The 26,564-nt window shown below is 41.8% G+C and overlaps 1 protein-coding gene across 3 annotated transcripts in view; it reads left to right on the top strand.

The window, feature by feature from the left end:
- Positions 1–1,683: 1,683 nt before the first annotated feature.
- RAPGEF4 (Rap guanine nucleotide exchange factor 4) overlaps positions 1,684–26,564 on the top strand; it is a 327,935-nt gene continuing 303,054 nt past the window's right edge. For all 3 annotated transcript variants that reach the window (XM_035304529.3, XM_035304528.3, XM_078327387.1), the window contains exon 1: positions 1,684–1,939. In XM_035304529.3, coding sequence (XP_035160420.1) covers positions 1,875–1,939 — 65 coding nt within the window. In that variant the 5' untranslated portion in view covers positions 1,684–1,874. The remainder of the gene's footprint in view (positions 1,940–26,564) is intronic.

Raw genomic sequence — 26,564 nt, 5'->3', positions numbered from 1 at the left:
TCCTTGTGGAGTAGTGTCCTTCTGGCTCTGCCTCATAGAGTGTTCTGAAGATTAAACGAAATCACACATGTAAAGAGTGCTGCACAGAGTCTAACACTCTGGATGTGCAATAAATGGTGACTATTAATAGTATCATAACCAAAGCTATGGCAACTCCGAGCTTCCGTGTGATGACAGGTGATGTGCCACTCCTTTCTCCTCTAGCTCCTTATCTGGAAATGTTCTTTGCAGAAAGCCATTTTCAGAAAGCTTTTGGTGACCTTGAAACATTTTCAGGTGCTCTCTGATGTGTTTGTAAATGAAATTTAATATATATAGGAGATACATTTCCTTCTTCATACCTGTATAGTAAAAAAGTCACAACATAAATACGTTTGGTTAATCTTTATATAGTATATTATTTTAAATATTACCATAAACATGATAGAAATTAACAGAATGAAGGTCAACTGGGGGAAAAGCCCTGAGCAGGGAGGGAGGAGTTGCTGTTGGAACACTGTGGCAGCTCTGAAACCAGATCCTGGCTATTTGAGCAGAGGAAAATGGCAAATCTTTGGAGGCTTTAAATCATGGTAATAATTGTTAGGATCGAAGTATGCCAGAAAGCACTTGCTGTTTCCTTCTCTCCAGTCCCCTTGAATCTCCCCTGAGCCGGGTTGGATAGGAGAGGAGGGGTGGGGCGGGGGTGGGGGGGTGGGGGGGTGGTGAAACAGAAGAAAATAATGCTATGTCCCTTTCCCCCATTGTCTGCCCCCAAATGCAGTGCCGTAAATATCAAAACAGTGCTTGGTAATAGTCCAAAAGATTTAACTTGTCCCCAAATTCCTAAACAACCATTGGCGCGTAATTTGGTTCTTGGCAGAGTGTAACTGAACAACTTGTAGGCATGACATTTGTGTGAACATTTACAAGAGACAGGCCCCATTCAACACTCCAGCCAGAGGAAGTAGAGGAAGTAGGGCCAACCATCCAAGTTCACCTGAGCTCTCGAGGTCGGTGGGCGTCTTCGCCCGCATCTTAAAACCTCAGTTCTGCTGTGGTCGGGCTAATCCCCATTCTCATCTGTGTTTTCTTCACCATGCAGGCGACAGAAGTGCAGGCAGGCCCAGGGGTCAAGGCCAGTGACTTCAGTCTGTCACCCGCTCAGTCCACACCGGGCCCACCGGCCCCTCCTTCCCTGCCCTGTGCGCTGCCTGGAAAAGCTGCCCTCTCATTCCTCACTGAGAGACTCGACGGGCGTCCCCACCCCAAGCCTTCCCCGCCCTCCCCTCCAGCCCTTTCTGAAGGGGAGACAGCAAAGGTGAGCAAGAAACCGCCGGCAAGTTTCGACAGCTGCTGAGGAAGACTCAAGGGTTTCTAAGGAAACAGAGAGGCAGCAGCCATTTTAGTGGCATTTGCTGTATGAAAAATATATAGACACTGGCATCCCCCTCCCCACTCGCGCTGCGGCGCCTGCCCTCCAGCCCGCCTCGGAGGCCCCGGGGCGAGGGAGGGGCCCCAGTCTCAGGGGGACGCAGCGGCCACCTGTCGCAGGTGCCGGCTACCGGGGTCGCCACCCCCAGTGTCCCCCAGCGGGCGGGACCGCGGGGTCCCCACCCCGGGGCGGAATCCCCACCCCCGGGCGCCGCAGTGCAGCGGCGGGCGGGCGGCTCGGCCTTCCCGGCGCCCGCGTCCCGCCCCCCCGAGTCCCCTCCCTCGCTCGCCCGCCCCAGGCCGCAGGAGCCCGCGGGGAGGGGGGCCCGTCGCAGGCGCGCTGGTAGCAAGGCGGCCGGGAGGAGCAGGGTCCGCGCGGCGGGCGAGGCGGGGGCGGAGGCGCAGGCAGCTGGAGCGCGGGAGGTCGCCGCAGCCGGGGACACCGCGCGCCGCCGCTCAACATGGTCGCTGCACACGCTGCCCATTCTTCCTCCTCCGCCGAGTGGATCGCCTGCTTGGATAAAAGGTAGCTCGGCCGGGGGCCGCAGCCGGAGGCAGGGCTCTGCGGCGCTGCCCCAGCCCCGAGACCGCCGCACCCCCACACCTGGGCGCAGCGCGGCCGGGCTGAGGGTGGCCGGGGTCCCCGAGCGGGGGAAGGGGTTGAGGTCCTTGTCAGGGAGACAGGAGGACAAGGACCCCCACCTCTCGTGGGGTGCCACTGGCATGAGATTATTACACGTTGTGGAGAAAAAGCAGCGCAGTGGCCGGAGTGGGGGGGGGCGGGAAGAAAGCACCCCCCAGTCCAACCCTCCGCCCCGCCGCGACTCCAGGCTCCGCTCCTGGGTGGGGGCTTATTTTCTCGTGGCATCACGGGACAGAAGAATCGATGCATACCCCTTCCGACTATTCAGACCTCGCGGGGTATTAAGTTTTACGGAGGGGTGGGGGCACCAGCAGGTGAAGAGTAACATTCTTTTTTTGTTCTCGAAGGCAAAGTGTGAGGGACCCAGTGGAGCTGTCGAGTCCCTTGCTGAAATTCACAGCTCTCTGCCCCCGCAGTCGCTCGCTCAAGGTCTGTGTTAGAGAAGGTCATTTGGGAGGCTGCCTCCGTCTTAGTACCTGCTTCTCGGGAAAAGACCTTTACTCTAAAAAAAAAAACAAAACCATAAAGCATGTAACTCCCGATGACAGCTCTCTCTAAGGAGGATGTGTGTGTTAACAGTGGATTGCAGTTGTTTTCAGGCTCTGACAGCATAATTTTCTGTTTGTCCAGATTGCAGGTTTAGCAGTAAACATTACATAGTGTGTTAGCAATTATAGCTTATTACCCTGATTAAAAGGTGATGCATCTGAACTTTTAAGAACTGAGCAAGAAATCTTGCAGAGTGAACTGCCTCTGAATTTCGGAGTTAGATGCAGAAGACCAATGATTCACGTCTTGTGGCTATCTGCATGACATCTCTATTTGCATTTGTGTGAAATATTTTGTGCTCTGCCATATTGAAAAATTTTCAATTAACAGATTCGTAACCAGATCAAACTTGAAAATCTTAAGTGTGACATGCTTTGCATACTCTATCATAGGCCATTGTTGAAAAGTATTAAGTAATTTGAGAAAAGCTAAATTTGAATAACTTAATATATCCGAGAAATAAACTTGACTTTCAGTTACCACACAGTAGCAATATTTTTTTGGCAGGCAGTGCCCTATTTATGTCTAAAATGATATGTACTAATATTAGAAGAGTTGCATACAATAAATAGTAAGACAAAGTAATGGTTAAATCATACAAGATTATGTAGAAGAACTAAGAGCATTTAAAGTATAGAGGTTGCTAGTGTGATAAGTATCTAAATTTAATAGATCAGGAAAAAGGAATTATATGGGATTCAAGATCTTGCACTTAACCTATAAATAGTGTGCTTCCTTATGAGTGGCATTTTTAGATAATAGATAACATATTTCTATTTGTAGAAATGCATGGCATGGCAGTTTTTGAACAGTCAGTAATTCACTGGAAACCCTTTAGTCAATAAGAAGTACTTATGGCAAAATCATAGAGCAAGACTAACACAAGTGGGACATATTCGACTCTCTTTTCATAATGTGTATCTGCCCAAATGATTTTGCTTGAAATTGATTTTTTAGAGCATGGTGCCCCCATTTAATGCCACCATTCATAATGGTAAAAAAAAATCTGCTAGAAAAAAAAAAACCTTCACAGATACTGAGCGTAGCACCAGAAGAGTGCAGATGAGTGGATAGATCAATAAGTTAAGGGTTTTAGGCCCAGAGCTGTCACCAGTTCTGATATTGGACATGTTACTTTTACTTCCCTTGAGTGTCTGAAAAATGAGGATAGGACTATCAGGGATAAGTGGACACATGGAAGAAATAAAAAATGGTGAAATACTTTGAAAAAACTGTGAGGTGCCATGTAGGTTTTTTTTATTTTGTGGCATTAAGAGAAACCTTGCATGTTTTACAGTGTTCATGCCAGAAGCAATTCCTATGAGGAAAACTTAGGGCAGCAATCTTACTGTAAGAAGATCATGGAGGACTTGTTCTGAAGTTGTATTTTTACTTAGATTGTTTTTATTTTTTTTTTAGGAAAGGAGAAATGTTGAGAGCGCTGATGGAAGTTGACTAGGGAAGCCCCCTAAAACCCCTGTTTAGTGGGGATACTGCCCTCAAAATTTCTGAGAAGTGTTATCTTGATATTCTTTTTCAGGCACTGCTGGGCACTGGGGATGCAACAAAATATGAGAGTTGCTTATAAGCTTGGAGGGTCGGGGAGATTGGTGGTGGGACAGCTATATAAACAGCTAACCACAGTGCAATGATAAGTGCTTTAATGGAGATGTATAAAGTGCTTTGGGAATGCAGATGAGAGAGTTATCAAGTTGGCTAGGGATGCTTCTGTAGGTTTCCTGCCTAGACCTCAGAGGCTGAGGGAAATTTTACCAGGAAGAGAATAGGGAGGGCATGCCAGGCAGTGGTGTGGCATATGAATATGCTAATTTCTTCCCAACTACAAATTCCTCTTGTGACAAAATCTAGAATATAGGAATGTATGCTCTATTTTTATAAAACCTTTTTTATTATGGACGTTTTCAACCCCGCACAAAAAGGAAAGAATAGTACAATGAACTCCTGTGAGTTCACTTGGGAATATGATGTTGGGACCTTTTAACTGGGAAAAGGACATAACTGGGAAATGTAGTTCAAATATATGCCTCATTAAAGTGACAACTGTTGTGGATGGCGAGAAAAAGAGAAACCCTGGGACTGGAAATAAAAAGCAGAGTTAAAAGAGAAAGTCTGCAGGAGTAAAGAAGTATGCAATGAAAGTTGAAATGAAACAAACAAAATACAAGGAAAATAGAGCCTTAAAGTGTTGGTTAGGCATGCCTAGAAAGGTATCATAGATAGGACAATAGTGTATAAACTTGCAAGTGGAACGGGGTTGAAAGTATAGATATGTATATCAGGTTAGAGAAAGAACATCTAAAGCCTTTTATGTATCGAGCATCCATGATCTTGGACTATGGTGGGACTGAGGAGATGAGGGTCTACAAATACTAATCTTAAAATCAGAAAGACATTGAACACTTGGATGGATGAACCAACATTGTAAAACGTCTTAGCAGATGTATTGTTAAACAAGCCCCCACTATCTCATGGATCTTACAGTTTTTTTTTCTGAGGGGATGGTAACTAGGAACAAATTACATAGTTCCCATTATTTGGGACTTAAGATAGGCAAAATGTCTTTTTTTGGGGAGGGCGGGGGAGATGGAGTCTTGCTCTGTCACCCAGGCTGTAGTGTAACGGCGCAATCTCAGCTCACTGAAACCTCTGCCTCTGGGGTTCAAGTGATTCTCACCTCAGCCTCCCGATTAGCTGGGATTACAGGAACACACCACCATGCCCGGCTAATTTTTATATTTTTGTAGAGATTGGGTTTCGCCATGTTGGCCAGGCTGGTCTCGAACTCCTGACCTCAGGTGATCTGCCTGCCTCAGCCTCCCAAAGTGCTGGAATTACAGGCGTGAGCCACGGTGCCTGGCCCATTGTTTAATCTTTTTTTTTTCCCCATTGTTTAATCTTAATTAAAATATTTTTCTCATAAGGTTTTAAATTTGCCAACTGTGAACTTAAGATCTACTTATGAGTCCTAGTTCTCAGGGTTGGTAAAGGATTATTATGAGAGACAGGGGCCATATACATTCATGTATCTAGCAACTAATTGCTGGCATTCATTATGGCCCATGGGCTAGATCTGACAGCTTGCCCATATGTCTTGTGAGTGAAGAATGGTTTCCACATTCCTGAAGGATTGGAAACAAATCAAAAGAAGAGTAGTATTTGTGACCCATGAAATGTCTATGAAATTCAAATTCCAATATCTATAAACAAAGTTTTATGGGAACACAGCCATGCTCATTTGGTTACATGTTGTCTATAGTCACTTTCCTGCTACAGTGGCAGAGTAGAGTAGCTGCAATGGAGATTGTGGACCCACAGAGCTTAAAATATTTACTATGTGGACCTTTACAGAAGAAGTTTGCCATTTATTATAGATAAGTGATTGACAGTAAAACCACTGGAGATGAAAGAAATTGTCTTCATATGGAAAGGAGTTCATGATGTTTGGTTTTTTGTTCTTTAATGAGAAGTATAGGTTGGAGAAAGAGCCTCAGTTGATTGGCTTTTTGAGGAACGCTGGCTATCACAGGCCAAAGCAGAAGATGAAGTCAACATGGTTATACAGAAGATTATGATCTTTCAAAGGCAGATGAGGAATTTTTTTAAGTATTCATGTTGCAGTTTAAAAATACCCCACGGACAGTTTCCATCTGACTTGCCCCCAGATAGATGTTACGTTAGCTATTTTGATGAGGTTGAATGAGAGTGAAAGAAATCAAGGAACAAATGTTTTAAGAACCAAAATGCTTTGTAGCACACATGGTGAGAGAAGATGACTCAGATATCAAAGAAGCATCAGACATGGGTCCACCCTTGAGAAATACAGAGGATCAAAGAAGCACACAGAGCAGAACGGGGTCCCTGGAGGAGGCTGATATCTACTAGCCAGGTCCCAAAGGATGACATTACTCCGGTAAATTCTCCAGGGCTCAGAGCTGGTCTTGCAATCTCAGAATCCTGACTTGTTAGCACATCAAGAATTAATACATCTTTCAGCGACAGATACACAGGCACCAGGCTCTCAGAGACTGTAAAAGCCAGAAAGACAGTTTATTAATTTGACAATAAGATCTGTCACATCAGAGAAGTGGACACTCACATCTTTTGGCAAATGTATTCTTCCTCTAAGTAAGCTGAATGGGAAATCCACTTATTCTCAGAAGTCTGTTTTCTGCATTTACAATGAGAAGCCAAGCTGCCAGAAGGTCAGGACACTTACATCTTCTGGCCTGTGCAAGAGTACATCCTCTTCCTAGAGCAACAGAGCCTACGAACTGGATGATAATGAGAAGGTAGTTCTGGGAACCATCCAGGACAGTGTGGCTGCCACCTCTTCCAGTCAGAGCAGCATTGCCTGTGCTCCCACAGCATACTTCGGTGCCACACTTTAATAACCCAGCACAGGCTTGACTCCATTGTAATGTCCTGCTTACTTCTCTTTTCACATCACTTCAGTCCGTATATTTTATTCATCGTTGATCTTCAGCTCCAGTGCAGTGCCTTGACTAGAGAAGGTGCTAATGGGCCCAGGGCGGGATAGTCACAGGCATCCTTCTCCTCAGGGATCATGGCCTCTCTAACCCTGTGAAAAGGCTCTTGCACTGGGCCCTTTGCTGGGGAAAGGAGTGTGTGACATCATCCACCTCTGCCTCTGTTGCTTCTTCTATGTGTTTTGGCTAATGTGAATTCTTAAAAAAAGAATGACACTGCATAGCTCTAATCTAATCTATTCTTCCTCCTTAAATCCCCCCCCCTTTTTAAAAAAACTAGCACTTTTTCATTATAGAAAAATTCAAAATATACGAAAAGAAGACATAACAGTATGATTCTTAATTCTTTGTGTGTGTGGTTTTTTTTTTTTTTTTTTTTTTTTAAGACGGGGTCACTTTGTCACCCAGGCTGAAAGGCAGTGGTTTGATCACAGCTCACTGCATCCTTGACTTCCTGGGTTCAAGCAACCCTCCTGCCTCAGCTTCCTGAGTAGCTGGGACCACAAATATGTACCTCCATGCCTGGTCCTGGTTAATTTTTAAATTTTTCTGTAAAGATGGAGTCTCCCTACGTTGCCCAGGCTGGTCTCAAACTCCTGGGCTGAAGTGTTCTTCCCACCCTGGCCTCCCAAAATGCTGGGACTATAGGCTTCAGCCACTGGGCCCAGCCAGTGTGATTCTTTTGTGCCACCCCTTCCCCTACTCCAGCATCATCAACTTACAGCCAATCTTGTTGGCCGGGTGCTGTGGCTCATGCCCGTAATCCCAGAACTTTGGGAGGCCAAGGCGGATGGATCGTGAGATCAAGAGATTGAGACCATCCTGGTCAACATGGTGAAACCCCGTCTCTACTAAAAATACAAAAATTAGCTGGGCACGGTGGCGCAGCCTGTAGTCCCAGCTACTCGGAAGCCTGAGGCAGGAGAATTGCTTGAACCCAGGAGGTGGAGGTTGCCGTGAGCCGAGATAGCGCCATTGCACTCCAGCCTGGGTAACAAGAGCGAAACTCCGTCTCAAAACAAAACAAAACAGCCAACCTTGTTTTGTTTATGCTCCCACGAGCACCACACTTTCCCCAGGATTATTTTCAAGTAAATCACACATATTTCATCTGTAAATATTTCAGTGTATGTCTCTAAAAGGTAGTGACATTTTATAAAGAAAACAATACCACACACATTAAACACCTTGACATTAGTACTCTAATATAATCAATTATTCAGTCAGTATTCAAATGTTCCCATTTACCTGTGTTTGTATCAAGAGCCAAATAAGTTGCATTTATTTGATACGTGTACGTCTAGGTTCTCTCTTCCTCTCTTTTTCTTCCTTGTAATTAATACATTTCTTGAAGAAACTGGGTCGTTGTTTTTTTCAGTCTGAATTTTCATTGTACCCCCATGCAGTTTTTTAAAAACATATTCTTTTGTCCCCTTTATTTCCTGTAAATTGGTATTTGGGTCTAGAGTTTGATTTTTTGTTAAGACTGCATCAGAGAAGTGTTATATATTTCCATAATGAAGTATGTAATGCCAAGTGATCAGTTTTCGTGATGTTGGCAATATATTGTTTTTAAAGTTTAATGCTTGGCAATGATCTATTTGCACTTTATTGGGAGACATTTCACTGTGGCCCCAAATACATGGGAGCACATGACATATGTTTGGAGGGACTCGTGAACAATACAACCTCAGATGTAATGAGGGTTAAATTCTGTGGTGCTGATTTTCCTTGCCTTAGTCTATTAGGAAAGGAACGTTTAGCCAGACCTGGACTCCCTCAGGCTGTGGGTACATGTGGGATTGGTGTGCTCAGTCCACACCCTTGGCCCTGCTGCCTGGTCTCCTGCACACAGCCTGGGAGCTGGAAAGAGTCTTCAAAGAAAAAGTAGTGCTTAGCAAAGCAAATCCAGCCACTTTGTCTTAGTTGGAGTTCTCTCAAATGGATTTCTGCCCCCCCACCCCCCAAGTCCTTGAGGGTGGGACTGGCAGATACCTTTTGCTGGAATTTCCCGTGAGTTTAGAAGATTTTATGGCCTTCACATTGTGGCTGCTTATTCTCGTGCACCACCTCCTCACCCCACGTGCAGCTAGTTTTTCTTCAGTCAGAATAAAACCACCTTCCTGCATCCTCAACAGCGGTCTGTGAGAGTGGGTTATTCCTCTAGTACTTTCAGTTCATAGACGAGGGAGAGAACGCCCTAGGAGTACTGAGAGACTGAGGAAAGAGAGAGAGGATGGAAAGAACTGGGTGGGGAAGGAGACAGTGAGAGATCCAACTGAACATTTGACAGAGAACAATCTGGCTGGCTGGAGCGGAGGCAGACAGTCCTCGCGTGTTGACTCAGCTGCATCCGTGTGCATCCGCTTACTTCCCCTGCCCCAAAAGAAAAACAAGGTGCTGCCACTGCTTTCTTTTCTCTCCATGCCAGCTCTTTCTTGGAGCAGTCATCTGTTTCCTTTGCTGTGACTGTGCAGATTCCTTAAACTCTGTGCCTGTGGCTTATCTTCTAGCCCAAATGTATTTTTGTCTGTCTGTTGGATATTCCCACATGAATATCCCATTAATATTTTGTGGCAGACATTGTTTTCCTTCACCTACCTCTGCTGTAGAGGGTGGGAAAAACACCTTACTTATTTTCCCAATCTCCCTTGAGGTGAGGTGTCCACGTGACACTGTCTGGCCAATGAGACATAGCAGAAGTCTGCCAGGGCTTCCAGGGAAGCTCTCGTTTTACTATGTATTTGATTCCCCCTTCCTCTCTTCTTTCTGCCTGGAGTTACTATGGGAGGCCTGTGGCAGCCATGTTGTAATCCCAGGAGGAAGTGCCCAGGGAAACACAGAGCTCCCAGTTCTGATTTTGTCCACCTGCTGAACCCAGATCAGTAGTTACCCACCTTCAGATTTTTATTTTGTGAGATAAAAAAAGCCCTATTTCTCTAAAGCACTCTTTGGTTGGTTTTCTATCATTTTTGCCATCAAAATGGTCTCTAACCTAACAAATTGATACTTGTCTAAAGTTGACCTCATCTTTTTCAGCCCTGCTCCCCATTGGTTTCTCCTTCTCACTTTCCTATTTTATTTATCTGTCAACATTTAGGTTGTTTCTGTATCTTGGTTATTGTGAATAAATAATGCTGCAATAAACAGAGAAATGCAGATGTCTCTTTGAGACACTCATTTTATTTCCTTTGGATATGTACCCAGTCATGGGCTTCCTGGATCATAAGGTAGTTCTAACCTTAATTTTGAGGAGCCTCCATAAGGTTTTCCATAATGTACTAATTTACAATCTGTATTAGTCTGTTTTCATGCTGCTGAGAAAGATATTACCCGAGACTGGGTAATTTTATAAAGAAAATGAGGTTTAAGGTCAGGCGCGGTGGCTCAAGCCTGTAATCCCAGCACTTTGGGAGGCCGAGGCCGGTGGATCACGAGGTCAACAGATCAAGACCATCTTGGTCAACATGGTGAAACCCCGTCTCTACTAAAAATACAAAAAATTAGCTGGGCATGGTGGTGCATGCCTGTAATCCCAGCTACTCCGGAGGCTGAGGCAGGAGAATTGCCTGGACCCAGGAGGTGGAGGTTGCGGTGAGCCGAGATCACGCCATTGCACTCCAGCCTGGGTAACAAGAGCGAAACTCCGTCTCAAAAAAAAAAAAAGAAAATGAGGTTTAACGGTCTCACAGTTCCATGTACCTGGGGAGGCCTTGCAATCATGGAAGAAGGTGAAAGACATATCTTATATTGGTGGCAGGCAAGAGAGAGAATGAGAAACAAATGAAAGGGTCTTCCCCTTGTAACACTGTCAGATCTCATGGGACTTATTCACCAGCACAAGAACAGTATAGGGGAAGCTGCCCCCATGATTCAATTATCTCCCACAAGGTCCCTCCTACAACATATGGGAATTATGAGAGCTACAATTCAATATGAGATTTGGGTGGGGACACAGCCAAACGATATCATTCTGCCCTGGCCCCTCCCAAATCTCATGTCCTTACATTTCAAAATCAATCATGCCTTCCTAACAGTTCCCCAGTCTTAACTCACTTCAGCATTAACAGAAAAATCCACAGTCCAAAGCCTCTTCTGAGACAAGGAAAGTCCCTTCTGCCTACGAGCCTGTAAAATCAAAAGCAAGTTAGTTACTTCCTAGATACAATGGAGTTACAGGCATTGGATAAATACAGCCATTCTGAATGGGAGAAATTAGCCAAAATACAGGAGCTACAGTCTCCATGCAAGCCCAAAATCCAGGGGGGCAGTCAAATCTTAAAACTCCAAAATGATCTCCTTTGACTTTGTGTCTCACATTCAGGTCACGCTGATGCAACAGATGGGTTCTCATGGTCTTGGGCAGCCTGACCCCTGTGGCTTTGCAGGTACAGCCTTCCTCCTGGCTGCTTTCAGGGACTGATGTTGAGTGTCTATGGCTTTTCCAGGCACACAGTACAAGCTGTTAGTAGTTATACCATTCTGGGGTTTGGCGGACAGTGGCCCCCTTCTCACAACTCTACTAGGCAGCTGTCAATTTAGTCCCTGTGTAGTAGGGACTCTGTGTGGGGGTTTCAATCCCACATTTCCCTTCTGCACTGCCCTAGCAGAGGTTCCCCATGAGGGCCCTGCCCCTGCAGCAAACTTCTTCCTGGACATCCAGGTATTTCCATACATCCTCTGAAATCTGGGAAGAAGGTTTCAAACCTTAGTTCTTGACTTCTGTGTACCCGTAAGCTCAACATCACATGGAAGCTGCCAAGGCTGGGGCTTTCACCCTCTGAAGGCTCAGCCTAAGTTGTACCTTGGCCCCTTTTAGCCATGGCTAGAGTAGCTGGGACAGCTGGGACAGAGGGCACCAAGTCCCTAGGCTGCACACAGCAGGACGGTCCTGGGCCCAGCCCACAAAACCATTTTTTCCTCTTAAGCCTTTGGGCCTGTGATGGGAGAGGCTGCTGCAAAGGTCTCTGACGTGCCCTGGAGACATTTTCCCCATTATCTTGCTGATTAACATTTGGCTCCTCATTACCTTTGCAAATTTCTGCCAGCTTGAATTTCTCCCCAGAAAATGGTTTTCCTTTTCTATTGCATCTTCAGGCTGCAAATTTCCCAAACATTTATGCTCTGTTTCCCTTTTAAAACTGAATGCTTCTAACACCACCCAAGTCACCTCTTGAATGCTTTGCTACTAAGAAATTTCTTCTATCAGATACCCTAAATCATCTTTCTTGAATTCAAAGTTCCACAAATCTCTAGGGCAGGGGCAAAATGCAGCCAATTCTTTGCCAAAACATAGCAAAAGTCACCATTACTCCAGTTCCCAACAAGTTCCTCATCTCCATCTGAGACCACCTCAGCCTGGATTTTATTGTCCATATCATTGTCAACATTTTGGACAAAGACATTCAACAAGTCTCTAGGGAGTTCCAAACTTTCCCACATTTTCCTGTCTCTTCTGAGCCCCCCAAACTTTTCCAACTTCTGCCTGTTACCTAGTTCCAAAGTCACTTCCATATTTTCAGGTATCTTTTCAGCAGCTCCCCACTCTCCTGGTACTAATTTACTGTATTAATCTGTTTTCATGCTACTGATAAAGACATACTGGAGACTGGTTAATTTGTAAAGGAAAAAAGGTTTAATGGACTCACAGTTTCATGTGGCTGGGAAGGCCTCATAATCATGGCAGAAGGTGAAAGGCACATCGTATATTGGTGGCAGGTAAGAGAGAGAATTAGAACCAAGTGAAAGAGGTTCTAATTAAAATCATCAGATCTTGTGAGACTTATCCACTACAATGAGAAGAGTATAGGGGAAACTACTCCCATGATTCAGTTATCTCCTGCCAGGTTCCCTCCCACAACACATGGGAATTATGAGAGGTACAATTCAAGATGAGATTGGGGTGGGGATAAAGCCAAGCTATATCACATTCCCATCAACAGTGCACAAGGGGTCCCTTTTATCCACATCCTCAATGACACTTGTTATTTTATGTCTTCTTGGTAATAAGCATTCTAACAGGTGTGATATTGCAACCAGGGGATGGGAGGTGCTCACTATTCCCTGATCAGATGTGTTTTTTTTTTTTCAGGTCCTTGGGTTCTTGCTCACCCAAGAATGGGTCGGAGACCCTGGTGGTACGTGATATTGTTCAAGTAAATATCGGGCCCAAGAGCTTTGCAGAAAAGTGATTTATTAGGCAGAGAGAGAGAGAGAGAAATAAAAAAGAAGTAGGGAGAGAGAGAGAGAGAGAGAGAAAGAGAGAGAGAGAGAGAGAGAGAGAGAGAAACTCCCACAGTGTCATGGGAGGGGATCCAGAGATGGAGTCCATACAAGTGACGGGCAGGGGGACTTTTAATCTGCAAGTTCCTTCAGACTTCTGCTGGAGTGATTGATCTTTGACTTCGACATTGGATTGATTGTCTGGTCCACAGCAGAGTTCCTCCTTCCAGGGCTTTTCTAAAAACAAAGGAAGCTCACCTGGGCAGTCTACCTTTCCCGTGCATGCAAGTTAGACAGAGAACTCTAGGCTCACGGATGGAGACATGAAAGAAGGCAGATTTGGCATGATGCTGGGAAGTTTTTGCCTTTGAAACCATGCCCCTTGTGGACCCTGGAAGAGAAGTTAATACATTCCCTCAACATTGTTTTTCATTGTAGTTGTGATTTGCAGTTCTCTGACGATTAGTAAGGTTGAGCACCTTTTCATACACCTCTTGGCCATTTGTTTGTCTTCTTTGAAAAAATGTCTATTCAGGTGTTTTGCCCATTAAAAAAGTCAGATTACTTGTATTTTTGGTATTGAATTTTATGAGTTCCCTATGTATTTTGAATATTAATCCTTTATCAGATATATCATTTGCAAATATGTTCTCCCATTTTAAAGGTTGACTTTTTTTTACTGTATTGATTGTTTGCTTTGCTATGCAGTCATTAGATAGTTATTGGACATGTCATAGCAAAAGCTGTGTTCTTGAATTTTACATGTTTTTTTAAATCAACTCTTTAAAGAAACCTGGAATATAGAAAAGTTCCATATTCAACGTCCCTTGCCATTCCTTTGTCATTCCTCTACCTGCCTCATACTGTCTTCCACCTTCTCCCACTCAAAAGTGTTGTAGGAAAAGGATCTGATTGTAGTAGATTGCTTTTCTAGTGTCATTCACTCATTCGTTTAGAGATTTTATTGTCTGCTTACCATGTTCCAGCCACTCTTTCTGGGTACACTTTAGTGAAAAAAAACTGTCAAAGGCCCTGACTTCACGAATTGAAATACTAGGTATGAAGACATTCGTTCATTTAGTCAGTCTTCAAAACACTATGAGTAGCTGGTATGTGCTATATGCTGTTCTAGCTGGTAAGGAATACAGTGGTGTCAGAATAGGAGAAGAGGAGCATTTATTAGAGGGCTATGAAGAAAAGGTAAGAGAATACGGAGGTGGAGGAAGAGATGGTAAAGAAATACAGACAAAACTGAACTACTGGGTCATTAAAAATGTACATATGATAAAAGCAGTGAAGGAAAATCAAGCAGAGAAAAGGGAAAAAGGGGAAGGGAATGAGGGGTAGTGTTATTTTACAGAGGGCGGTTGGAGAGGTCTTTCTGTAGAAGAAACATTTGACCAAAGACCTTGAATTAACTGAGAGGTCACCTAGTTTAAATTTAGATCAGTGTAATTCAAACTTTACTAAATAGGTGGATGAGGTATTTCAGAGAACAGAGGTCAGACTAGTTAGTGCCTGTGGGGCAAACACAGGCTGAAATCAATGCAGCACTACCCCTTTGTTGTAAGAAGGCTTCTTTTTGGGAAGATACCCATAGATTAATTGCTTTTGTTGATATCATAAACAAGTAATTTCACAAAACAATGAAAGGGATAAATGAAGTCCTTTTGGAATCTTGGTTTATCCTTTAAATGTTATTATAACTTAAAGAGGGGAAAAATACGTTTCACTTTAGTTTTTTTCAATAATGATTTTCATGGAAAAAAAAAAAAGAGAGAACTGGTGAGCAGCAATCAGATCAGGAAAGCTACTATCATAAATGGGGTTCTAAGGACGCTGTTTGTGTGCTTTTGACCGTGGATGCTGATGATTACAGCATGGTGGTATCATCATTCTGATCCTACCCATGGAATTTAGGTTTTCATATTTAACCAGTTTAGTGTTACCAGTGATTAATTTGTCTCATACCTCTGTTGAATCAGTGTCTTACCTCTCAGGCAAATGTGCTAGAGCAGGAAAACGGTCCTGGATACCTAGAAATTCCAACAACTGCTCATTTGAAAGATTTATTTGCTGTTATTACACCATCTGCCTTTTGATAATGCTTTTATATTGAGTTCTTATCATATTTTATTCATAGATGAATTCAGTGATAAGCAGTATGTTTTAAAAGTTTTTCATGTCAAAAACTGAAGGTAAATTGAGAATAGTAAGTCTTTGTTGTGTTGTTAGGGCACCATATGTACATCAGACTTGTAAATATTCCCTGATGGTATTTGAAGGTCTACGTTGTAGAGTTAGAACTATCTAGTTGGTTGCCAGGTTTTACATTCTATTTACCAAAAATAATTTTAAAACCTAGATTAGGCTTCCTTGTTTAATTATGTAAATCATCAGAGCTTAAATAAGGGAGCCTTCTATTGATACAAAAGTGTGCAGTTATAGAACATACCAAGGGAACCATAATGAGGCAGCTTCATCTATAAGGCATAGCCAGACCTGGATATCCAACTGGTTGAATGTGAATAGAATATAATTTTAGTGTGCTCTTTCATCTCCTTGCGCTGTAGCTGTACATTATCAGCTTGTCAGTGAACCTTATCTGTTCCTCAATTGAATTTTACATTATCTCTGTGCTTTGCTTCTTACCTTTTCAGCACTTCACTGGATATTTATCTTAACAACTTTAGAGGTTCATTTTAGAATTCAACACTTAACAGGTCATGGATGTCAAAGCAATTCTAATTTTAAAGAGCACTTTGTGCTCAGATGATTAATATATTTTTGTCTCTGTGATTAGAAGTCCTAATCCTAAATATCCACAGGAGAAATGAGCAATGAAACTGCTCCTTGGAGGAGCTTACAGGAATCAAAAGTGGACATTTCTTAACCCTAATATTGTTTTGAGTTATTTGAAATATAATCATAAAGTGGTCGATTTGCAAGACTGAAATAATTTTAAAATGTACATATGATTAATCACCTTCAGGGAAAGAGTGTAGACATTGGTGAGAAGGGAGAGTGAACAATAATAAAATAAAAACCACAAAATGGAATAACTTTTTAAAAACTGGAAAATTATTTAAAAGAGAGCTTTCCTTTTGATTTTAGTTGAACTAACCTTAATTTTCTTTTTTTATTTACATACGATTGATTTTTATCTGCCTATAAAGAGTTTTGTGGTCCAATTCTGCCATATAAGAATACCTCTAACAATAAGTATATTGGAATATATTTCTTTTGACCGGGGAAAGCAACACAGGTATACAATTTATTTTATATACCGAATTCTACTTATTTATATGATTATCTAGGAAAGAAACTTCATTAATGGGGCTTTGATTTCATAGGATTGATATTGCAGTGATTGAAAAGATTTAGAAATAAAAATTGGAAATAAGGGAAATTATAGGGGAAAGGAAAATTTTTTTTTTAAAGCGTACTGATGTTTAGATGCTAAACATCTGAGACAGCACTATGACTCTTTTTAAAATGAATGACATGTGACATAATTCAGTACATCCCTTCCTCTTTTTGTTTGTGAGGGTTGCTGCTAGATTGCATCTGAGAGGTGACAGTGTGTACAACACACACACACACACACACACCATACACACACCAGCTTCTTTCTGAGAGTGTCACCAATTAACATGTGTTGATATAACTTTCTCCTTCCCAGAAGGAAAGTGGCAGGAGCTTATGAAAGTTTACAGACTATGATTTAAACTGCGTTGTAATTGGACCAAATCAAATAGTTTCTGTCATAATTATTAATTTATTTCTATAAACCCTATCACCAGGAATAGTGAGTCTTAACATTTTTAGCATATTTTCTTGCAGTATTTTCTTGGTGTATTTTTTAGCATGTTTGAGCTTGAACTTCATGACTTCATGCCTTTTAAAATGAACTTCATAGGATGATCATTTCCTAGGTTATTAACAGTTCTTTATAAATATAAGTTGTATTGGCTGAAATCATACAGATCATATGGCTTAGGCTCTTCCTTATTGTTGGACAGCTAAGACTTTTGAAAATGATTGTTGCTGTTATACATAATGGAATGATATTTTATATTAAAAATGTCTTGTATTTTAGATACTTCCTTAGGATGGAGAGCTATGTATAGAACTAAAATTAGTTAATGTATGTGAAGAGATTTATGATTTTTGATGCATATTTTTAATTTCTTTTCATAAAGACAGTAAGAAGTTGCTATTATTGATATTTTAGAAATAAGGAATTTGAGGTCTGGAAATTACTTGTCCAGGGTCACAAAGCTGCTAAGTTCTGGGACCACTGGGGAATTGAAACCCCAGTCGTTTTCCACTGTAAGTGTTTCAAGTGTATTCCCTGGAATATTAGTAGATAGGACAAGGAGAAAAGGCTTATGAAAAAAAATTTGGGAAATGTCAGGTTATATCTTTTAAAAAAATCCTCAGATTTCTGGACATCACCATAAAGACAAGGCAATATGTGGCCCTGGAACACTGAGGAATGCTCTGGGATGTGCTTTCTGACACCTGGCTGCATTGTGGTGATGAAGGCAGACTTTTGATGAGAAGTTGAGGTTCATATTCAACTGGTCTCTTACAGAAACTCTTGACTCAGGACCCATAAACATCTAACATTAGTCCCTTCAGTTAAGATTAAATGACCAAAGAGAAATCATTTAGTGACATAATTAAAATCTTATAAATTCAGCCACTTGAGATTTTAAATAGAAAAGTAACACAAATTGAGCCAGTAACAATCATTTAAAAATTATCATTTTTAAATTTATTTATTTATTTATTTGAGATGAAGTTTCGCTCTTGTTGCCCAGGCTGGAGTGCGGTGGTACAATCTCGGCTCACTGCAACCTCTGCCTCTTGGGTACAAGTGATTCTCCTGCCTCAGCCTCCCAAGTAGCTGGGATTATAGGCATCAGCCACTAAAAATTTGTATTTTTAGTAGAGATGGGGTTTCATCATGTTGGCCAGGCTGGTCTCAAACTCCTGATTTCAGGTGATCTGCCTGCCTCGGCCTCCCGAAGTGCTGGGATTACAGGCATGAGCCACAGTCTCTGTCCTAAAAACGATTTATTTTTAAATACTTATAGATTCACAGGAAGTTGCAAAAACATGTACAGGGTGGTCCCATGTAACCTTTACCTCCAAAGGTAACTCTTATGTAACCATACTACAGTTCAATGTCAAAACTAGGAAATCAACATCAGTAAAGTCCACAGAATGTATCAGCCTTGACCAATTCTATGTGCATTCAAGTGTGCACATGTGTGTGTATAATTCTATGCAATTCCATCACTGTGTAGTCTCATGTAATTACCACCATACTCGATGCAGAACTGCTCAATCTCTCCAAGACTCCCTCTCGCCAGCCCTTTATAGCCATGCCTACCCCTCTCCTGTCAATAACAACTAGTTCTTAAAAAATGAGCAGTGTATATCTTAGGATATGATAGTTCTAACCCTACCTCATATCACTCATCTGTTTCTGTAGGACTCTGATAATAACTGATTAAGTTTGAAATATTGTTCGGTAGATAGTATTTACTGGGACAGTAAAGTTAGCCAGTCCGATCTGGAAAGAATTTTAACACCAAAGAAGGCTGCCTTAATTATGAGTTTAGGAGGGAGCTTGAGCCAAATGAAAAGGTGCCCTGAGTGCCCCAGTGCCCTTTCCCATGGCCCTCTGCTGCCTTAGTGCACTGCCTAGCCTTCACGCACCAGCTTTGGATTCCTCCGATGCCCTGGGGCTGATAGGATGAGTCAGCTCCCACTCTTGGCTTTCACATTGCCTTCACCACTGTGGGTGAGCTTCAGGAGCCATTTCCAACCCACTTACTCTGCCATACCTGTTCTGCCATCCCTGTCATATCTCTAGTTGATTGTGTCTACTCTCCCTTTTGTATCTGGACTCCTTGGACAGGAGTCCTCTTGACTTCTCCCTCAGCCCTGTTTTGTATTTCTCTTGTAGGCCAGTCTCTTACATAGAAGAGGTAGGACACACACCTTGCTTCCACACCTGGAGGTGGTCACAGGATGGTAGGACACTGCACCTTATTCCTCTTTTCTATTTTGCATCTATTTGTTCAGGACCTTGCAGTCCCAAATTTCCTATCCTTGAATAAAGTAATCTGAGCTAATGTAGTAAAGAATTTAGTGTGCTATCCCTTGCAGAAATGACTGTAGTTCAAATAAAGAATTGCTAGTGAAGTAAAAGCCTTAACTCAAAGGCAATCAGAGTGAAATTCACAGTTATGTATCTTCCTGGTGACTCTTTGAAGGCCTGTATGTCCAGATGCATGGCTTCTAACCTAACCCTAATCCTAACGCACCTAACTGGGCTGAACCATTTCCCAAGCATTTTAGCCAACTGAGAATTTTCTGTACATGGTTTTGAAATATAAGAACCTCAATTTACCCAGAGTTCTGAAAACCTGCTGAGATCTTAGAATTGATTGGAATATGCTCTGTTTTGGAACATAAGATTAATTTGTGAATTTACAGCAATAAACAAATGGCTGAAAGCCAAACAGTGTAGCTATTTTCAGTGAGTCTTCAATAATCCAGCATCACAGAAAAGTTAATTTTATACAAGTTTATCCCAATTAATCCTCCAAGCTTGCCATATTGCCATTATTTAGTAATTCTGGCAGAATATTTAATATGACTGATTTTCTTTTCTTTTCTCTCTCTCTTTTTTTTTTTAGACAGACTCTTACTCTGTCACCCAGGCTGGAATGCAATGGCACAATCTCAGCTTACTGTAACCTGACTCCCTGTTTCAAGCAATTCTTCTGCCTCAGCTTCCTGAGTAGCTGGGATTACAGACACGTGCCACCACATCCAGCTAATTTTTTTTGTATTTTTACTAGAGATGGGGTTTCACCATGTTGGCCAGGATGGTCTCGATCTCTTGACCTCATGATCCACCCACGTCAACCTTCCAAAGTGCTTGGATTACAGGCATGACCCACCGTACCTGGCCTAATATGATTGCTTTTCTAAAGCATACTGCGTATCATTTTTGTTTTATTTGATGATTAAGATTTAGTATATTGTACATAAATTAGCATCCTGTGTACCTCTGTGATTCATGATTTTGAAGTATGTGGATTATCTGTTTTAATGCCAGATGCCCCAGTGCTGTTTTTACCATTCTGCCTGCTTTTGTTTTATTTATCTGTGTCTTCTCTACTGCTGAGAAGCTGTCACTCCTTGCCTGCCCTTTAGGTTTCCGTCCTATCTCCTTCCCTTGCACAAACATAATATATTGCTTCTAACCCTTTGGATGTAGAATTCAGGTAACTTAATTTATTGGAGTTCTATGTATAATACAAGTGGATGTATTTGCCCTCTGGGTATTTCTCCTCTGAGTTAAGTGTATGAATGTCAAGAGTTTTGGTATTTGGGCCTTGATTTTGGTTTCACAAATCCTTTCTAAACTTACCTGCTCCATGCTCTCACTCCAGTGATTGTTTTAATAACTGAGATTTCCAGATAAATGTCCTCTGAATAGTTGAGGCATTACCATAATGAGATTAATTCCTGCATTTAACAACACCTTCTACGTGCTTAGAATTTATAATTGAACAAAACAAAAGACTCTTGCACTTGTAGAGCTTACATTCTAACCAAGAAAATAGATAATGAACAATAAACATAATAAATTAGATCTTATTTTTGAAGGCAATATGTATTATGGAAGAAAAAGCCCCCCAAAAACAAAGATAGCCCAGTAAGAAATCAGGAGCGCCAGTGGGTGAAGACTCTAATATTAAACAGGATGGGCAGAATAGGGTTCACTGGGAAAGTGATTTAAGCAAAGAGGCGGAGGAGTTTAGCCAAGCATATGTTTAGGTTAAGAATTCCTGGCAATGGGAACAGCCAGAGCAAAGGCCCTCTTGTGGGTGCATGTGTAGGTTAATTGAGGAATGGTGAGGAGGCTATTGTTGCCAGGATGAAGTGAACAAGGGAAAGGGTAGGAGAGGAAATGAGACAGAGCATGAGAGGAAATGAGACAGAATGAGAGCAGATCGCATAGGGACTTGACAGCTGTTGTAAAGATCTTGAGTTTTACTCTGAGTGAAATAGGGAGCTATGAAGGTTTTTGAACAGAGGAATGATATAATCTGGTTTACAGTTTCAAAAGATCACAGTGACTGCAACATTGAGAAGAAGCTGGGGGAAGGGGAACAATGGTGGAAGGAGGGAGAGCTTTGAAGAAGCTATTTCAGTAATCTAGGTGAAAGCTGATGGCGGCTTGGATCAGGGGAACAGCAGTGAAGACAATGAGAAGCAGTAAGATACATTTTGGAGGAAGAACCAATGGGATATGCTTATGAATTGAATGTGGAAGTGTATGGGAAAGAAGAGTCAAGGAGGATTTTGGACTGGATCACTAGGAGAATTGTGGGTCATCTGTTATGATGGGAAAGGCTGTAGATAAGAGGAGGAATTCAATTTTGGACATGTTGAGTTTGAGATACCTATTAGACATTCAATTGGATGTTAAGTATAAAATTGGATATATGACTCTGGAGTTTGGGAGAAGGACTGAACTGGATATACACATTTGGGGATCAATATTATATAGATGACATTTAAAGCCATGAGATGGGAGAATACCAAAAATGTGGGCATTGAAAGAGAGGAGTTCAGAAGGAAGGGGAGTAACTAGCAAAAGAAGCTGCATGGGAGTGAAAGGCAAGTCAAGATGTTTTGAAAGCCAAGTGAAGATGTTTTCAAATATTCAGACAGATTGTGTCATGTTGCCAAAACATTAGGAAGAAGAAGGACCACAATCTGGGGTTACATTTGAAGTTTTATTTCCTACAGATGATATTGCTAATAGGTCTATTTTTCCAGTGTGGTTGCTGTTGGGCTGACTGCAAACTCTATGCTAGGTCTTCAAATAGTGATGTGAATAAGCTAGTAGTATTAAAAACAAAAATAAAAGATCTTGCAAACAAGGTGGAGGGCACATGCATAGCCTGTGACTTAGGTTAGAGTGAGATCATTCAACTAGAATGAAGGTAAATGGGAAAGTCTGGGTAAGGGAAGATGAAAAATCAAGGTATAGAGGTGCTGAGGGCAAGGGGGAGGATGACATGGATGCAATTATGAAATTAGTATGTTATTTCTCCATAGCAGATGGCAAAAGAACAGAGAGTCAACATCACTGTGATAAATACTGAACAGCAAGGAAGCAAACGATCACAGCTGAGGCACGCGAGCTGCTGTGAAACTCAGAAGTGGTATTATCAATAAAGCCAGAGTTGTCAAGTGATTAACAAATAAACAACATATGGCTCTTTGGTTGCCATGTCCCTGGAAGCATATCCTCTTAAAAGATAGTGTGCCTCTGTAAATGAGTTTCTAGTTTGTGCATACTTGCTTTTGGTACATAGGGCAGTTGTAAAAGTGTAACTACCTAGTTTACCTAAGCAAAACTACTGCCGAAAAGGCAACTATAGATTTCTCATTCTGGACAAGAAGGAATGGACTCAATTCTCCCAATTCCTCCTTCTAAGTACAGTTCTAAACCCTGGACATTATATATAAACAAACAAAAAACGGCTCTAAAAGGGAGAGAGAAAAGGCAGACTGGCTTGGGACCTCTCTATTTGAAGGAGACAGTGGTGAGTCCTTGAGTTTTCTTTTTGCCTCACATTCCAGGCTGGGTGTTGACGGCTACCCAGAAACACCAGTGGGAACAGACAAACAAAAATGCCCCAAGGAAAGTCTACTCTCTGTAGCCATAAAACAAGAAAAATAGAAGCCTAGAAAAATAAAAAAACTTTCAGAGAGTTGCTCTACTATGCCAATGCCACGGAAGCAACCACAGGATTACCTCCACCGCATCAGCAAAGACCAAATGAAGAGCCTAATCATCCACCCTTGCCTGGCTGTGATGAAGCAGCTCTTAACTCCTAGATTTTAAAGGCATCGTCATACAAATACTCCACTGAGCAATTATGAACACACTTAGAGCATAGAAAAAACAATGTTTAAGCAAAGAATAGAAAGCCTTAGCAAAGAAATACAAGAAATAAAAAAAAGAAAATTTTAGAACTGAAAACTACAATAACTGAAATTTAAAAGTTAATGGACGGCTTGACAACAGAATGGAGAAGATAGAGGAAAGAAATAGTGAACTTGAAGACAGAACAATATAACTTACCTAAGTTGAACAACAGAGAGAAGATGGGCTGAAAAAAAATAACAGAGCTAAGATCTGACATTCTTTGGGATCCTAGAAGCAGAGAAGAAAGAGGGTAGTGCTGAATAAATACTCCAGTAAATAATAAAGTTGACAAAAATAAATAAATAAACTTCAAGAAGTTGAAAACCCTAAATATGAAAACCCAAAGAAATTCATGCCAAGACACACAATCAAACTTCTGAAAACTAAACATAAAGAAAACATACTTAAAAGCAGGAAGACAAAAATGACACCTTACCTATAGGGGAAAAACAATGAGAATGATAGTGGTTTTCTCATCAATCCATAGAGCCCAGAATGAAGTGAAACATTTTTCTTTTTTCTTTTTTTTTTAAATTTTTTTTATTTTTTATTGTGTTTTAGGTTTTGGGGTACATGTGCAGAACTTGAAAGATAGTTGCATAGGTACACACATGGCAGTGTGTTTTGCTGCCTTCCGCCCCTTCACCCACATTTGGCATTTCTCCCCATGCTATCCCTCCCCAGCTCCCCCCCGCTGTCCCTCCCCCATTCCCCCCAATAGACCCCAGTGTGTAGTACCCCCTTCCCTGTGTCCATGTGTTCTCATTGTTCATCACCCACCTATGAGTGAATATGCGGTGTTTCATTTTCTGTTCTTGTGTCAGTTTGCTGAGAATGATGTTCTCCAGATTCATCCATGTCCCTACAAAGGACACAAACTCATCATTTTTGACTGCTGCATAATATTCCATGGTGTATATGTGCTGCATTTTCCCAGTCCAGTCTATCATTGATGGGCATTTGGGTTGGTTCCAGGTCTTTGCTATTGTAAACAGTGCTGCAATGAACATTCGTGTGCATGTGTCCTTATAGTAGAATGATTTATAGTCCTTTGGATATATACCCAATAATGGGATTGCTGGGTCAAATGGAATTTTTATTTCTAGGTCCTTGAGGAATCGCCACACTATCTTCTACAATGGTTGAACTAATTTACACTCCCACCAGCAGTGTAAAAGTGTTCCTATTTCTCCACATCCTCTCCAGCATCTGTTGTCTCTAGATTTTTTAATGATCGCCATTCTAACTGGCATGAGATGGTATCTCAATGTGGTTTGCCAAGTCAATCCTAAGCAAAAAGAACATGGCAGGAGTCATCACACTACTGGACTTCAAACTATACTACAAGGTTACAGTAATAAAAACATCATGGTACTGGTACCAAAACAGAGATATAGACCAATGGAACAGAACAGAGGCATCGGAGGCAACACAGCGTATCTACAACCATACAATCTTTGATAAACCTGACAAAAACAAGCAATGGGGAAAGGACTTCGTTTAACAAATGGTGTTGGGAAAACTGGCTAGCCATGTGCAGAAAGCAGAAACTGGACCCCTTCCTGATACCTTACACTAAAATTAACTCCAGATGGATTAAAGACTTAAACATAAGACCTGGCACCATAAAAACCCTAGAAGGAAATCTAGGCAAAACCATTCAGGACATAGGAGTAGGCAAGGACTTCATGAACAAAACACCAAAAGCATTGGCAACAAAAGCCAAAATAGACAAATGGGACCTAATGAAACTCCACAGCTTCTGCATGGCAAAAGAAATAGTCACTAGAGTGAATCGGCAACCAACAGAAAGGGAAAAAATTTTTGCAGTGTACCCATCTGACAAAGGGCTGATATCCAGAATTTACAAAGAACTAAAACAGATTTACAAGAAAAAACCAAACAAGCCCATCAAAAAATGGGCAAAGGATATGAACAGACACTTTACAAAAGAAGACATACACGAGGCCAACAAACATATGAAAAAATGCTCATCATCACTGGTCATTAGAGAGATGCAAATCCAAACATTTTTCAAGTGTGGAAAAAAAAGAATTGTCAACCCAGAATTCTATACCCAGTGAAAATATTCTTCAGGAATGAAGGGGAAACCAAGTTATCCCCAGATGAAGGAAAACTAATAGAGGTTGTAACTAGTGGTCTTAGCCAAGAAGAATTACTACAAGAAGTTCCTGAAACAGAAAGAAAATGAGAAAAGAAGGAATCTTGGAATATCAGGGAGAAAGAAGGAACATGGAAAGGGTAATCATATGGAGCACAGGAGAAGGGGGATGGAATTAAAGTTGTATAACTTGCAAAATAGAAATGCATGAGGAGATCAGTGGGTGCTAGAATGGTAACGCTCAATGCAAGTGCCCTCCTGTTTCCACTGTCCTTAAAAAAACATGCTGCTTTCTCTTATGCACCAGAATTCCATCCTTTTAAAAGCCCCTCAATAATGTTCTTAAATCACCCAGTTGGTATACAGGAATGATGTTAGTTGGTAAGCATGTACCGCTCCTGCTTCCTGACTTCTATCCAGTAATCCTCCCTCTCCAGTAATCTAGCCACCTCACATGCAAGATCTCTTCCTGAGATATAGACTGCCCTACCCTGGCCTCCACTGTTTCCTTTGCCAGACTGTGAGGCAAATGAAAAAGATCACATCTTTATCACTGAGAACTATGCTCTTTTTGGAGTCCCAAGTATGGTTGGAAAAAAAGTTCTTTGATCAAGGGCATCACTTCTACTCAGTCCTTATTCTCACTCTGCCCCTTCACCTGGTAATTGTTACTTTTTTGGAATCTCAAAGGCTGAGCTTGCCTATAAGAGACCTTCTGTCTGGGATTGGGGCTGCATTTGTCCCCAGTTAGAGACAGAGGACAGAAGAGGGGGCCAACAGTGGACACACCCAGCTGGTGAGCAACAACTCTTATCTCCCTGTATCCCAGCCTTGCATTTGGACCATATCACTGTCTAACACAAAGTCATAGATAGGAATCACGTGGTGTAACTGGGCAGTGAACATTGTTGCATATACCTGTTATCTTAGCTGATGTACACATAGGGAAGTGGGGAGTGGGACCAGTGATAAAACACTGGCTGTGGACCTGTGAGGCCTCTGCTCTGAGTGACTGTAGGATACACAATGAGATAATAATAAACCTGTGTGACCGTGAAGGCCAGTGTGCTATTA

The sequence above is a fragment of the Callithrix jacchus genome, chromosome 6 (genome assembly GCF_049354715.1).
Source record: "Callithrix jacchus isolate 240 chromosome 6, calJac240_pri, whole genome shotgun sequence".
NCBI classification, from domain to species: domain Eukaryota; kingdom Metazoa; phylum Chordata; class Mammalia; order Primates; family Cebidae; genus Callithrix; species Callithrix jacchus.
Note: the sequence above shows the minus strand (reverse complement) of the source record. Positions and strands in the feature narration are given on the sequence as shown.